At 40.3% G+C, this 15660-nt stretch overlaps 1 protein-coding gene across 4 annotated transcripts in view; it reads left to right on the top strand.

Annotated features, from left to right (window-relative positions):
• CATSPERB (cation channel sperm associated auxiliary subunit beta) overlaps positions 1–15660 on the top strand; it is a 116972-nt gene that overhangs the window by 25548 nt on the left and 75764 nt on the right. For 2 of the 4 annotated variants that reach the window (XR_004385141.1, XM_032878646.1), the window contains exons 7-13: positions 4183–4278; positions 4412–4530; positions 5596–5628; positions 11986–12052; positions 12309–12355; positions 12979–13131; positions 14429–14581. Coding sequence is in view for 3 of the 4 variants with exons in the window: in XM_032878646.1 (XP_032734537.1) it covers positions 4183–4278; positions 4412–4530; positions 5596–5628; positions 11986–12052; positions 12309–12355; positions 12979–13131; positions 14429–14581 (668 nt within the window). In the remaining variant the exon portion in view is untranslated. The remainder of the gene's footprint in view (positions 1–4182; positions 4279–4411; positions 4531–5595; positions 5629–11985; positions 12053–12308; positions 12356–12978; positions 13132–14428; positions 14582–15660) is intronic. The other 2 variants (XM_032878647.1, XM_032878648.1) reach the window with 2 other exon arrangements.

The following is a 15660-nucleotide window of genomic DNA, read 5'->3' as shown; positions in this document are numbered from 1 at the left end:
CTGGGCTTAATTTGACCCAAACTTCTGTCCCTTTCCATCTACCCAGAGCCATTCTTGGCATTTGTGGGCTGTCAGCAGCAATCTCCCCCATATGGCTCATCTTTTCTCTGAATGGCCCCTTCAGTTTGCTGCCCTAGAGGGTCACCTGGCTGGTCCTAGTAACATACCCTTTCACATGCTTCTGTATGTCTCATGCCCAGGGGTGGGGTCATCATCCTTGCTCCTTGGGATCACTTCTCTGTATCTGCTCTGTCTTCCTTCAAAACTTCCAGTTCCTTGGAACTCAGACTTTCCCTCCCTGCAGCTCCTCCTGGCTGCAGCCTGTGCTGACCTTCCTGTTACTCACACTCCCTCATGGATGACTTCAGTCTCTGGACCCCTGCCCTCCTCGCCATGCTATTTTTGTCACTATTTTCAGTGACTTCACCATCCCGTGCAGTACTCAGCTTCAAGGCCTCCTCTTCTCCAGTGATCTTCCCCAGTCTTCTATGCCCATGTTCTAGACCTCATTGTCTCCAGTAATGTTGTTATCTGCAGAATGTCCACCATGAGCATCTCACCCTGTCCACGACCTCCCCATTCCTCTCTCCTAGTCCTACTCCAGCACTGCTTTGATCTCACGGAGACTTTCCCCACTTCTCAACACCCTTTCTCTCTACCTTCTGTAGGTTGTATAGCCCACACTTATCCACACTTCTGTAACTCCCCTGCCCTGCTCTGTCTTCCATCCCCAGCAGACCCAACTCTGATGTTCTACTGACTGATCTGTCAGCTCACAATCACACATCCCAAGAGGGCACTCAGCACCACCCAGAAATCCTGTCTCTTTACTGTGGTATATTTATTTTCCAACTCTGCAAAATGACCTTCTCTCACACCTCTTCCCACTCCTCCAACCCTCTGCATCATCTTCTCCATTTTACTCTCAGCTGTGACTTTATCTCATAGTTCATGTAGAGAGCCATGACGGATCCCAAGGAACTCCATTGTTGCCCCTGCAAACCTGCTACTCTACTTGCATTCATACTTGCACACTTTGCCTTCTCGCCCATTGCCTCATGAGAAGTGTCTGCTGCTGTCAGAGTCACCCCCCACCCTGTTCTTCTGGACCCCATTCCCTACAGCCATCTGAAGCACTCACATCTATGTGGCAAATGTCACCTTTTCCTCTGCATCACCTGCTCTCCCTCCTTCCTGGATTGGGTCCATTAGCATACAAACAAACCCTAACATCTCCCATCCTAAGCATCTCTCTGTTCTCCTTCAAAGCAAAATTTGTGCAAAGAACTTTTTGTAGACGGTGCCACATTTCCCACCTCCCCACTTTGTCTTCATCCCAGTACAAATCAGTGTTTGTTTCTTGTTGTTCTTCTGAAATGTTCCTTCCCAGGATCACCCGTGATCTCCATATGGTCAGTTCCAGCAGTGAATTCCTTTATTTATTTATTTATTTATTTATTTATTTATTTGAGAGAGAGACCGAGAGACAGAGCACACCTGCAAGCTGGGGGAGGGGCAGAGAAAGAGGGAGAAGGAGGAAGCCAACTCCTCACTGGGCGGAACCTGCCCACAGGGGTTGATCTCACCACCCTGAAATCATGACCTGAGACAAAATCAAGAGTCCCGACATTTAACAGACTCTGCCCCACCAGGCACTGCCAGCAGTCAGTTCTCATTCTTCATTCTACTTTCTTTCCCAGCAGCAGTTCTTACAGTTGACCACTGTCTCCTCAAAATACATTGTTCTCTTGGCTTTCTCGATACCACCTTTGATTTTATTCCACCACACGAGTCACTCCTTAGTTTTCTAGATGGGCTTCTGGTTGGTGTGGCCCCCCAAGTGTTGTTGAACTCAGGACTTTTCCTGGACCCTCCTTCCTATGGAATTATGCCTCTCTCTGAGAAACTTAACTCAGTCCTTCAGTAGAAATGCCATCTCCAAGTCCATGATTCCCAAATCTCTCTTTCTGGTCCTAACTGCTCCTTGGAGACAGAACTCCTCTATTCAGTTATCTATTTTACATTTCCTCTTGATGTATAATGAGCACCTCAAATATAGAAAGTCCAATACAAAACTCTTGATTCATCTTCCTCTGAAATCTATTCCTCTCCAGTATTCCTTATCCCAGTTATATATGCTTATTCAAAACTTAAATCTAGAACCCATTCGCACTCTTCCTTTCACGACATTCTGTGATGGTGCTGTACCCAGTGTGTATCCCTAGCATGACCACTTCTCCCCTCTGTTGAAATCTTAAATCAACATGGGTTTTCCACGAGACTAATTCATAACTTCTTAAATGGTCTCCCTATTTCTATTCCTGCCACTGTATAACCCACCTTCCATACAGCCACTAGGGTGACCTCCTTAAGGGTAAACCAAATCATGTCACTTCCCTGCATCAAACACCCAGTGGCTTCCCTTTGGCCATTAGAATAAAATCCAAACTCTTCACAATGGTCTACATCAGCTTCTGTAATCCTGGTGGTCATTCGTTATACAGAAGCTTGTAACTTGAGTCTAAAAGTATTAACCAAGATAAGGCATTTATTGCACTGCTTACTTCTCTATTAAATATTTCTAAACTTTGCAGGGGTCTGGTCATGTGATATAGAGGACACCGGTAGTCATTCCTACTTAGACTACAGGACAGTGTTATCTGTGGAACGAGACTTAGTGCTTAGAAAGACAATGCTTGTCATTAGCTTTCCTCTTCCTGGAAAAAGTAAATGGTAACAACACTTCCAGCTATGTCTTTGTCTACACGGAAAACAGCTGAGAGTGAAAATACACACTTCAAGATATGAGTGGTCCTACATTCATCTTTGGGAAACAGAAGATATGTATTAGATTATCAACTGTTTGTAGGTTCGCCCACTGCCCTCAGTAGTTAATGCCAGTTGACTAGACTTCAGGTTAATATTCTATATTTAAAATGAAAGACTCTCAACACTCCTACCCATGGCCAAAGAAAGGCGAGATCAAGGTATATGCAGTGGGTTCCATCTTCTTTTACAAGGTTCTCATGAGGCATTAGAAAATATTTTTTGTTTTTTTTTTTTTAAAGATTTTATTTATTTATTTGACAGAGATCACAAGCAGGTAGAGAGGCAGGCAGAGAGAGAGGAGGAAGCAGGCTCCCTGCTGAGCAGAGAGCCCGATGCGGGGCTCGATCCCAGGACCCTGAGATCATGACCTGAGCCGAAGGCAGCGGCTTAACCCACTGAGCCACCCAGGCGCCCCTTTTTCTGTTTTTTAAATCATAAATATTAAAGTAAATCAAAGATAGTTTCTTCCTCTTGGAATTTTAAGTTTCTTCTTGGATTTTTTAAAGTATTAAATAAGATTGTATTTCCAAAATAGGAATGTGTTTATGCTTACAAAAATACCATCAGAAAAGAAAAAAAAACTCTTCCACTACTCTTTTATGTTAAGTGGATGAGGTCTGTGAATTAAATTAACAAAGGCAGATTAGCAGGGGAAAAAAGCACACAATTTTTATTATTATTTACGTTCATGGGAGTTAACTGAATAGAAGTGAAAATTGAGTGGTTAAACTTGGGGCCATAGATACCATTTTAGGAAAAGAAAGAAGTTTGGGCTTCATGGGATGATAAATTATGGGGAAGTGACTAGGAAATATACGGGCAGAATAATGAAAGAGAAGAGCTATTCTAGTAAAGTCTGTTTATGCAGACTTGTCTCAGTGCTGACGCCCCTCCCATCTCTGGTGATAAGAGTGCTCTTCTCTTCCTGGTACAGGGGTGGGGAGGCACGTTTCCCAAAGGGAAAATTGTGCTCTGCTTTTAGGCAGGTAAAGAGACGGTGGAGAATGCTTCTTGAGTCTGTTGATTCTCATTTGCCTTCAACTCCAAGTAATCCTTAAGCCAGAGTGGCATATTTGGGGTGGCATATTCGGATCCCCTTCAATATAAAACAGAATCCTTAAAATTTAATTCAGATGGTTGGCTAAATTTCTATGTTAACCTGAAGTCACTTCATCTTTCCATTGCTTGGGAAATTACATCGCAATTGAGGGGAGGGGAGTTGAAGTGGGGCAGAGAATTGTTTGGAAGGTGGGACAGATGAGGACCCTGGCCCCAGAAGACGGAGCACCATGGGAGTGGGTTATTTGCTTTGTAAAGTTGTCTAGACTTAACCTTCCTTTCTTCTCATGTTAGGAATTTACATAGGCCTCAGTTCTTCCGGGTTTTGGGATTACGACGATATCTTGTGGTTTAACCTGACAGATACGATCTATTCCCAAATTGGAGAAGGTAATTCCTCTAACTGTACCTACTTCACCTATCCCATGTATATCAGCACTTGATTAATATTGATGAAATGTCTTTGCTTTGCTGGGGAGCTCACCTTTTCCTTTTTAACCCCCGGTATGATTTCTTCCCTTAGAACACAGAGAACTTTCAGTGGTGGATATGGTTTTAACAAATCACTTTTTAGTTATCCTCACCTCTCTGGGTTGTTTTGTAAGTGGAGATCTCCGTTATCCATCATCCTCTATCTTAACGGTATGTGAATTGTGTTTACATATCTTCTGTAACAAAAAGTGGAGATTCTTGATACTTGAGCTCTGTGTGGTGTATCTTACAATTTAAATGCTTTTTCCATGTAAAAAATGGAAGTGACTTTTTCCTTTGCCTTCTAGTGTATTGAATATATCCTTTGAAAATGGTGCTAGTTTTATTGCTATACAAATTTATAGTAAGTTTTAAATATGTACATGTAGAAGATATTGTATCTATTTTATAGTTATATATGTTCCCCAAATACTTTATGGTAACTTACAAAGCTAAATATAATATTACAAATTAACATAAATTATAAAGTTAATTTTGGGGGCGCCTGAGTGGCTCAGTGGCTTAAAGCCTCTGCCTTCATCTCGAGTCATGATCTCGGGGTCCTGGGATCGATCCCTGCATCGGGCTCTCTGCTCAGCGGGGACCCTGTTTCCTCCACTCTCTCTCTCTGCCTGCCTCTCTGCCTACTTGTGATCTCTGTCAAATAAATAAATAAAATCTTTTTTTTTAAAAGGTTAATTTTGGGTTTGAAAAAAGGGGACTATGCATTTTGGTGAGGATATATACTATGCATACCATGAAATTCTTTTTTTAATAAGATTTATTTATTTTAGAAAGAGAAGGGGGAGGGGTTAAGGGAGAGGAGAGAAAGAATCTAAAGCAGACTCCCCACGGAGCAGGGAGCCTGACAAAGGGCTCCATCCCACAACCCTGAGGTCATGACCTGAGTTGAAACCAAGAGTCGGACGCTCAACAGACAGCCACCCAGGTGCCTCTCATTACATGATTTTTAAAAGAGTCTGGGATCCTTTCTGAAATTAAGTTCAAGCACAAATAAATTAATACAATGGTGAAACAAAGCAAAGAAATCGGAGGTAAGATGACATCTCCAGCATATTATTTAAACTGGGTTAGAAGCTGGTTTTAGTGTGTGATGCTTGTAACTGCTAGGATACAGAAAGCATCGTTTCCCTTTAGTATAACTCAAATTGCTGTGCTTTGTTTTGCCTTCTGATATGCAAGCAAAAACTGACGTGCTTTTTTTTTTTCTTGTAGTTTTCCAGAGCAGACTTTTGTGGTTTTGAAAGGGTAAGAAGCTTTAATTCCCAAGGGTTGGTGAAAAGCTAGGTATTTCCTCCATGACCTGAGAGATGAGGGGCAAGACAAGAACCCACAACATAGATCGTTCCTGTTCTATGATCTTACTTACAGTTTGAACTTGAACACAGTCCCAGCAAAGGTTAAGCAATGATCTCCCCTTCTGTTTTGAAGGAAGAAGTGCCTCTCCCCATTCAGAGGTCTCCCCCACCCTTTCTTTGTATGTTCTGTCCAGGACTCGGGGAGGGGTTGAGGTGTATGCTGCACAATGGTGCCCGCCGGAAAGAAAGTCAGGGCTGAGATTTGGCTAACACTTTTCTCCTCAGTCCATCTACCCCCATGTGGGCCTCTATGTACCTGGAGAAAGGCTAGCGACAGCTCTGCTTCTGGCCTTGGGGTGTGGGGTTAGGGTTCCATCAGGTTTTTTGCTTTTTTTCTTCTATTTCTTCTTTCCTCTCTATTCCAAAGTCAAGTTTTGTATTTCAACAAGGTCATTCCCATCAACACATAAGCATGCTTCAGTTTGGAAACCACTACAAAATCATGATTATTCGTAGACATTTGCTGTGTCCCTTCCGCCTTCCATCCTCATACGGGCCTGTGGGCACACACACGCTTACTCAAACCATCTAGAAGAAGGAGCACTTATGTCTTAGGACGCAAATGGGATTAACTTCTTGCCATACTAATTGGAGGAAATGTGAAGCAGAGAACCAGGGAGAGCAGTCAAAACGGATGTACCTTAGAAAGAACAGGGGGAAGCACCTGTCAAAATAGGTCAACTCTATCATTCAAGAATGAGGGTGAAGAAAGGAAATTTGTACAGATAAGACATTAGGAGAGTTTACCACCCAGAGACCCTCATGAAGAAATGGGGTGCCAGAGATAGTGACAGAGCTAGAACGTGAGCTCTCAACCCGAACAGAAGCAGGCACCAGGGCCATGATCTCCTCTCTGGGATCTGTGTCTAACACGGTGCCCGGCACAAGGTAGGCATTTAGTAAATATTTGTTCAAAGAATGGAATTGGTATAAAAAGTTACAGTTACAAATTTTGTGTTTTGTACTTGGGCGGAACCAAAACTCCAGATAATACAAGGACTGGAGACAATTTTCAGTGAGTCACCAACATATTTTAGGATCCTTGTTTCATAGGAGAATCAATATGGAGAATAATTTTGGAATTTGATAGAAAAATGTATAGTTCCACACAAATGAGTTTAAAGGATAATTACCATAAAAGAAAAAGACATATAACCTAAAGCTTCCAACCCACCAGAGGAAGGAAAAAAGGATTAAAGAATAATCCATTGATTCCCATAAAAAAACAAGAAAGGAGGAAAACAGATGCAAAGATAAAAGAATGGAAAACCAACTATAAAGTAAGATGTTAGAAAACAATCCAAACATATTGGCTAAAACTAAATCACACAAAAAATGATAAGGAAACAAAGGAGACTATCACCTCAGCTTTGTTCCTTACCCTTCAGCTCCTACTAACTTCCATTTCCTGTCCTCCTGCCTGTTAAGTCAAGGGTGCTGGGGATGCTGGGACAGCTGGACTCACTCAAAGCCCAAGCTTTGAGGAACCCCAGTGAGGAAACCTGGCATGTCTTTCCTGTAATGGGTCATGTGAGTACAAGACTTTTGGCCACAAAGAAATGCAGGTGGAGGACTACAAGGTGAGGCTCCTGGAGAGAGCTTGACTTGCAGAGCTCTGGGAACCCCCTCCCCCCAGAAAAGGTTTCTGTCAACCTTGAGAGAGTGGCTGGTCTTCTGGAGAGAAGCCCAATGGTAAGGGTATAAGCTCCCTGAATCGGAGGTAAGCAAGTTGGAGGAGACCAAAAGGAGGAAGCCACTTTCTGGTTCTGAGGTGAGGGAGGAATGGCAGCCCAGAGGTAGAGAGATCTCTTGGCCTTCTGTCACTCCAATATCACCATATTCTGAGGTGCTCCCCAAACCAGACCTGAGCATTCTCTTGAAAATACATCTAAGCCAGCCTAGCATTCTGAGAACACAAGATCTTTAGAATCAGAACATACACTGTTGCTGATGGAGAAGACAACAGACAACAACTGAACAAGAAAGACAGAACTTGATCCACTCCTTTAGCAATGAGCCAATGAACACCTCTTACTGGTTCCTGAGATAGTAGCACTGAGATAGTAGCAAGAAAAAAAAGACCTCTGATATTTATTAGCTTAGGGTTTCAAGTGCCACATAAAAATACTTTCTGGGACTAAATACCACAAATTGCAATTAAAAATGGAATAATTGAATGATAGAAGAGCCACTGTTTAGATGCAAAGAAGTGGCATAGAAGATGAAGAGGAAAAAACTTCCCAGACCATCTAGGGATGATGAGTAAAAATCACTGGGGCAAAGATAAGTCTTTGAGGATAATCCAGGTCTAAAAGATGAGAGAATGTTTGGAAGGAATAAAAAAGGAATGGATAGAAGACAGGCAATATTAACACAAATAATAGAAGATTACACTGAAATTTAAAAAGATTCAAGGCTATCTGTTGAAAAGGCCCACTAAATCCTGGAAGAATTGAAAAACATGTATGCATCTGAATTTGAAGTTGAATGGGAAAATATTACAAGTTTCCAAACAGAAAGAACAAAAGCAAATCTACGTCACTAGTATTAGATTAATACAACAGTAGAAGCTGGAAAATAGTAAAACCCACATCTACAGACTATCAAGACAAAAGGACCAAAGTCCAAAAATCCTATTACCAGCCAAGAGATTATTCATTCATCTTTCAGATTGAGAAAGAATTTGGAGAATACATCACCCAGTTATCCCAGCTAAGGAAAGAACTTTAGCAAAATAAAACAATGAGCACAGATATCGGGGCAAAAAAGAAACAAGAAAACAATGGTGGGCAATGGTTTCTCTCATTGTATCTAATATACATGTTTTCAGTCTATGTGGATTAAAGTGAAGTGCTAGACAAAGATCTTGAAACGGAGAGAACATGTTGCAAGGGAAATTAGAATTTTCAACGTCTAAAAATTATTATTTTCAAATAGCATTACATTCCCCATAGTTCAAAACCAAAAAGGTTATATAAAGCTCCACATTGATAAGTCTCACTTGCTCCTTTGTCTGTATTCACCCTGCTTCTCCCCATCCCCACCATCTTTTATCTTTTCAGTGATTTTTAAATGTAAATTCAAATAATTATGAATATAAATTGCCCTCTTTTTTTATACTATATTCTAAATATATACTTACCTGTTGTTTTCACTTAGCAACATATCAGGGGGAGTCTTCCATATTAGTACATGAAGAATGGCCTTTTCCCCCCTTCCTTCTTTATAGCTCTGAGTATTCCATTTTGTGGACTTCCCAGAGTTGACTTAACCTGTTCCATACTGATGGATGCTTGGGTAGTTTCCTCATCTTTTGCTATGACAAACAATGTTGCCATTAACAATTTTCTACGTGGTAGGTTTGTAGTCCAAGTACATGTACATGTCCAAGTACATGGGTACAATACATTTCTGGAACTTAGACCATCAGATCAGTTAGTAATACTTACACAAGGAATAAGTACTTACGCAAGTTGTCCTTCAGAGAGGTTTTTACTATTTGCAAGGATATTATAATAAATCTTCTCGAGCTAAAATATTTCAGCAAAACTCAGGGGATTTTGTTAGTGATGAGAAGGGGAGGAAAACACGTATTCCGAAAGTAGCAAAGTAGTGTGGCAAGGGAGGAAAGGGAACAAGTAACTTCTTCTGAAAAGTATAGGGATTTACCTTTAGGTAAGACCTTTTTTATAATGATCAAAGGAAAGATGGAAGGAATGGGATATATGTGGCTATTTGGGCAGGTAGTTGAAGGAGCTCATACTTGATGATTTGTTCATTCACTTACTCCTTCATTCAACAAATAGTAGCTGAGGACTTGCTGTATGCCACATTTGTTTCGACAAGGGGAAGTCTATCTGTGGAATGAGACAGGTGAAGTCCCCTAGTCTCCTGAAGCCTACCGCTCTATTGAAGGAGGTGGACTTCAGACAGGGTCATAAGCAAATGCATAATGTGACTGCAGATTGTAATTCGGGCTCATCCATATGAAAGCAGGGAAGAGCAATAGGGCCTGAAGCAGAGATAATACAGTATTTTAAACAGGATGATTCTAGCAGGCCTTCCAAGGAGGTGAGCTTTAAACAGAAGCTCAAATGACCTCTAGGAATGGTTTTAACAAAACATGTCCAGAAAGAAGTAATAACAAGTACAAAGGCCCTAAACTGGGAACTTGTCACAAGGTGAAATCTGTTAGCCTCCCCAGTCTGTTCCGTGGACCCAGCAGGGACTTCAGGTCAGTTCTTTAAGGATAAAACTCGAACTCTGTGAGATGTACAAAAGCCTTCCCAGTCAGAGCCTTCCTTACCTTCTTCAGCCTTGTCCTGTCTGCTCTTACCGTAAGCTCTCCTTGCCAGCCATAGTAAACACTTGTCTTCCGTGAGATGAGCCAACCCTTCCGGCACCTCGACTCAATCACAGAAGATGTCTTATCTTCTCAGCAGGCCCTCCCTCCTCCTTTCAATTTCACTTGGAGAATTTCTCCTCATGCTTCAGAATTCCTCCCTGACCCCCAGAGCCCCATCTGTGCAGTCTTCAAAGCTCTCAACACTAATTCCTGTCATTCACCTCCCTCCTCTGAGTGGCCCACTGACCAGCCTCACGACACATGAGGTATCATGTCAAGGCCAGTCTCATCTGCCACATATGCACATAAGGTCCCATGCCGGCTTGCAGATAGGGGGTCTCAGTAAATATTTGTGGAATCAGTGCAAGAGTAAATGGAGACAGATGGGAGCTACACCTTGCACTGGCTTATTAGCCACCGTGAACTTTGAACCAGCTCTAGCACCCTCTGGACCTCAACTGCTTCATTTTAAAATGGGCATAATAATACCCACCTGTCAGGTGAAGTAATTAAGTCATATCATGTAAGAACAACCTTCACATGATTCGTGATACAAACTTAGAAAAATAGTTGGATCCTCACCCCTACATGGCTAGTCAGGACCTTCTGAAGGCAAATGACAGAAACCAAACTAAAATTGATTTTAGCAAAGGGGAAGCTATTAGCTCACGTAAGTAGGAAATTCAAGGTGGGGATGGATCCAGCTTCCAGACATGACTGGACTGAGTGCCTAACAGATGTCTGTAGGACTCTGTTAGGACTCTGTCTTCTCCACGTTTGGGTCTGTTTTCCTCTAGAATAGCTTCATCCTCAGTCAGTTTTCTCCAGTTATTAGTAGGAATAGGCACCAGATTTTGATATAGTTAGGTTAGTGGCCCCAATAAGAATGAGCTATGTCTTTACTGGGAGCCCCGGGAGGTCTGGGCCCACTCATTAACCTGAGTTGGATCACGTGTTCATTCCTGCCCAATCTCTGCATCCTAAGTTCTTCCTTGCAATGAGCCCAACTTGGTCAGCTGAAATTATCCCCAAGGACGTTCACTGGAATTTTACCAGTTTGCTTCTAAGTACAAAAAAAAGCAAGGACTCTAAAGAGAAAGAAAAGGAGTAAGTCAAGTCCCAATAAAAATTCTAGATCAATTGCCTAGATATTATAACTGATATCCTGCAAACCTGAAGATTTAGATTACATTTGATGTAACAGCTTAGCTTGAAGATACTACACCATTGAAATAAATTGTTCATTCCATTTTGAAGTGCCTTTTTTGTTTGTTTGTTTGGCAGTTTTATGGAGATATAATCCACATAACATAAAATTCACCCATTTAAAGTGTGCGATTCAGGCCTCTGGTACAATCACAGAGTTGTGCACAATCTATTTTAGGACATCTATTTAAAAGACTTTTAATGCACAGATTATAAAGACTTTCTTGCTGGTCTGTAAAAATGCAAGGTCTTCCTTTTGTCTCAACAGTACTTTGAACATGAGAATCTTCCTATAACAAGGCCATCTTCAAACCCTCACACGTAATTCATATCCAATATACAATCTATAAACTTGTGGCCCATCGTGACCGTGATAACTGTCTGACAGCTTCTGATAGCTCCAGAATAATAGTCTTATACTGACTGACCCCAGCGTCTGTCACTAATAGAGGCCAATTCACATGAAGTTTTCTTTTCTTTTTATTCCCTTTACATGTGTTGTTCAAAATGCACGTTCTTGTCCCTTGCCCTCACTCTCCCTCCTTTTCTTTTGTTGGCATACAATTTTTCTCCCTTTATTTGCCTCCCATTCCTAAACTATGACAGTTTAGAATTTTTTATTAAGTTTTTCTATTTTATATCTTAAGTCTACCTAGTCCCTAAATGACATTTTTATTTCTTCATTTATTCATGTAGGTTGACTATATCAAAGGAAAATTGTGGTATAATGAAAGATGTTTTGCTAACAGAGAACACTTTGAAGGTAAAATGAGACTTTTTTTTCAACATGATGGCATATAAAGACTAAATAAAATAATATAAATAAAAATAGGATAAAGTAGAAAGGTAGGCTTGCTTTATATAAGTCAATGGCCTAAAACTGAGGGGAAAAATTAAAGCTGAGACAATAGGCATGCTCCATTATAAGTGCAAGAAAACTGTATTTGCATATACTTAATTAATGACACATTTAGAAATATAGATACTGCTTGTAATTTCTGCACCTTTCTATTTTATAGTTGATTATGTTACTATCACCTTTGAAAGAAACAGGACTCTAAGCGAGGTATGGTATTAAATATTTTATTAGTTTTAACTTTTATTTTTTAAAGATTTTTACCTGAGAGAGAGAGCACAAGAAAGCGTGCACAATTGGGGCAGGGGTGGAGTGAGAGGGAGAAGCAGACTCCCCTGATGAGCGGGGAGCCAGACACACGGCTCGATCCCAGGACTGCTGGATCACGACCTGAGCCAAAGGCAGACACTAAACCAACTGAGCCACCCAGGCACCCTTGGTATTAAATATTTTAAAAGTTAAGAAATTTTATTTCTTGAATTGTTTCATGGATTATTATTCATCTAAAAGATGGCATTTCTTCAGGCTGAAAAATTTCATCCCTCTTTGCACACAGTTATGCCTCTACTTGGGTTTAATGGCAATTACCTAGTGATGTTAAATCTGGACCTACACTGTAGTTCTAGAAAAACAACCCATGCCGAGAAGAGATGCTTTTCAGTGTTTTCTGGACTCCTATCCCCGGAAGAGAAGCAGAGACATCGAAGAATTATCACTAGTATTTGTGGTCAGTCAGGACAACACAGTAGTTTGCTGGTTTGTTTGCTTAAGATTACACAGATTAGAACTTACATTTTTAAAATGGCGTTAACATTTCCTTTCTCTTTTTGTAGTCAAGCTCTTGTTTTTATGCCAAAGAACCATTTAATGAGTGGTTACCTTGCTTACCTCATATTTTGAAAGGAATGAAATCTTTACCTTCAACTGTGTTAACATTTCTTGTTGACCAAGAGCATAGTGCTGGGATCTACCTCTTCTCCAGCCAGGTGGGTCATTAGGTGATTACTCTTGATGATACAACAAGGAAAATTTATCTTAGCAAACATTGATTTCCAAGGTCTTTTTATTTGTGGCAGTACAAGTTGATAAAATTAGCTACAGCAAAATTATTTATCGTTAATAATATAGTTGAAGGCACTCTAGGGATTTCTTGCCTCTGCTGGTCATTCAGTTTGATGGAAGTGGAAAATAGGGTGCTCTTTGCATAGTAACTCTTCTTTGCTTATTCTCCAGGAGCATATAAGCTGAGCTTGGTTTACATAAAGTTGAGGCTCCATAAGATAGTTTCAACGAACAAAAAAATGGAACAAGCCTTAGACTCATAATTTTAGGGAAGAAAAAAATAATTTTCCTCTACCCTCTTATGTTCAGTGATTGGGACCCTGCAAATTAAACTGATAAAAGACAGATTAACAGGAGAAGAGAAAATTATTTATGTGTGCAGTGTATGTACACGTAGATGAAAATCATTGAGGAGAAGCTTGAAAAGGTGGTTAAAATTTGGGGACTATATATCATCTTAATAGTTTAAGGGGACAAGTGAGAAAGGCACTTAAGGGAAAACAAGTGAAAAGATAATGGATTAACAGGGGAACAAATAAGAGATAAGAAAGTTTGTGATGTTTGTTCATACAGTTATGAGTAGTTTTCCCATCTCCCTCAGGGTGATAAAACTCCCCAGGAGGAGTAATTTGGGGTAAGTTTTATTTGCATTCTCCCTCAGAGTATATCTGTTCTGAAGAATTAATGGTAGCCTTATTTTTTGTGAGTTCCTGCTTTTAGTCAGAGAAGGGAAGGCCTTTTTTTTCCCCACATCTGTTGAATCTTAAATGTCTTCAATTTATAATAATCTCCTTACCATAGTGGCATATCTTGGGTAATATTCTGACCCCTTACAACATCACAATCCAATAGAATTGGAATGTAGTCCATGCATCCACATTTTTAAAGGATAGTTTGCAATCACAGTTATAAGCATGGGCATTGGAATCGGTTCTATAATAAAACCTTCTCATGCCATATATTATAGAAGCTTAGACAAATTATTTAGTGTCCTGAACTTTATGTTCAACATCTATAAAATGGACACATAAGGCAGGGGGAGGCCGAACAAAGACATATGGACGGTTGCTAATCCTTTCAGTTCTATGCTGTGTTAATGGATGTGTCCCTATCTTAATCAAAATCTAAGTAGCAGAAAACACAAAAGAATTGTAACATAGTCTAGTAATATTAATGGTAATATTCTTCCAATTTGCTCATGGTTTGCTTTTCTACTTCTAGAAAAGCACCACTGCTTCTGTTAGCATCCTGAGAAATAACAAACCAGGATTAAGACCAAAATTTCCACAATTCATATTTCCTACATCATTCTCTTCTCCTGTTGGAATGGTATTCCATCCACGAAGCCATTTTCTGTATGCTTATGGTAATCAGGTGCGTACACACTAGATTTCATGCTCTCGTGTAGGTGTAAATCATTCCCTTATTCTATGCTGAGTTGTTGTATATCAGACAAAGAACAGAGTCCCTCTGGTGATTGGGGAGGTTTAGAAAGCTCAATGAAGAGAGAATGAAGGACGAGGAATTAGTGACGTGGATAGAAACAAAATCTTCTGCAAAGTTTTGGTGAGCAGTAGAGCAGTGAAATGCAATAATGGTAGCAGGAAAAAGGGAGGTTAAGAGAAGATTGAGAGACAGAAGAAATTAGGCTGTGCTGATGGGAATTATTCAGTAGAGAGAAAAACTGATGGTGCAGGTGAGAGAGAGAGAGAGAGCACGCGCGAGAGAGGAAGAATTCCTGGAGTGACATTTCTAAGTAGGTGAGAAGAGATGCCATCTATGAACTAGAAGACAGGTTGGTCTTAAGAGCTTCTATAGTAACAGGAAGAAGGGAGAGTTTTTGGGTTCCAAAGTTGATAAGTGGGTATATGTGGTAGTGGAAGGGTGTGGGAGTTTATCTTTTATTTTCTCAACAAAAATCAAAATTATTATCTGAAAATGAGGATGGAGGAGTGTCAGGGGTTTGGAAAAAGAGAACAGAGTGAAATAGTTGCCCAGGGGGATGGGAGAGTGTGTTGACTGAGGGAAGCAGGTATGATTGCTTATGTTTTATGCTTATGAAGTCCACGTGCGACCAATTCAGCATTATTGAATGTTGTTCTCCGTGTTCAGGTGTGGGGATCCATACATGATGGAAAAGACAGAGTTGTGTTTAACCACAGTTGGAGTTTTACCAAGGAATTATTAAGGAGTAAAAGAGTGTACAGAAGGGAATGTAATAAGACAAAGCAAAAAATTAAGAAATCAAAGGGATAAATATTTAAAAATTGTAAACAAACTATTTACTTGCAGAAAATATGATTGCCCATATAGAAAAAATGATACATACAAATTATTAAAAGAAGCGCAAAAGTTAAACAAGATGGAAGGGCAAGTCAATTTCATTTCTACACGTGATCAACAAATTTGGAAGCATAATTTTTTTTTGGAAGCATAATTTTTATGACACTGTG

This window comes from Lontra canadensis, unplaced genomic scaffold, assembly GCF_010015895.1.
Source record: "Lontra canadensis isolate GAN:19392208 unplaced genomic scaffold, GSC_riverotter_1.0 scaffold64, whole genome shotgun sequence".
NCBI classification, from domain to species: Eukaryota; Metazoa; Chordata; class Mammalia; order Carnivora; family Mustelidae; genus Lontra; species Lontra canadensis.
This window is presented reverse-complemented; position numbering and strand designations above follow the sequence as displayed.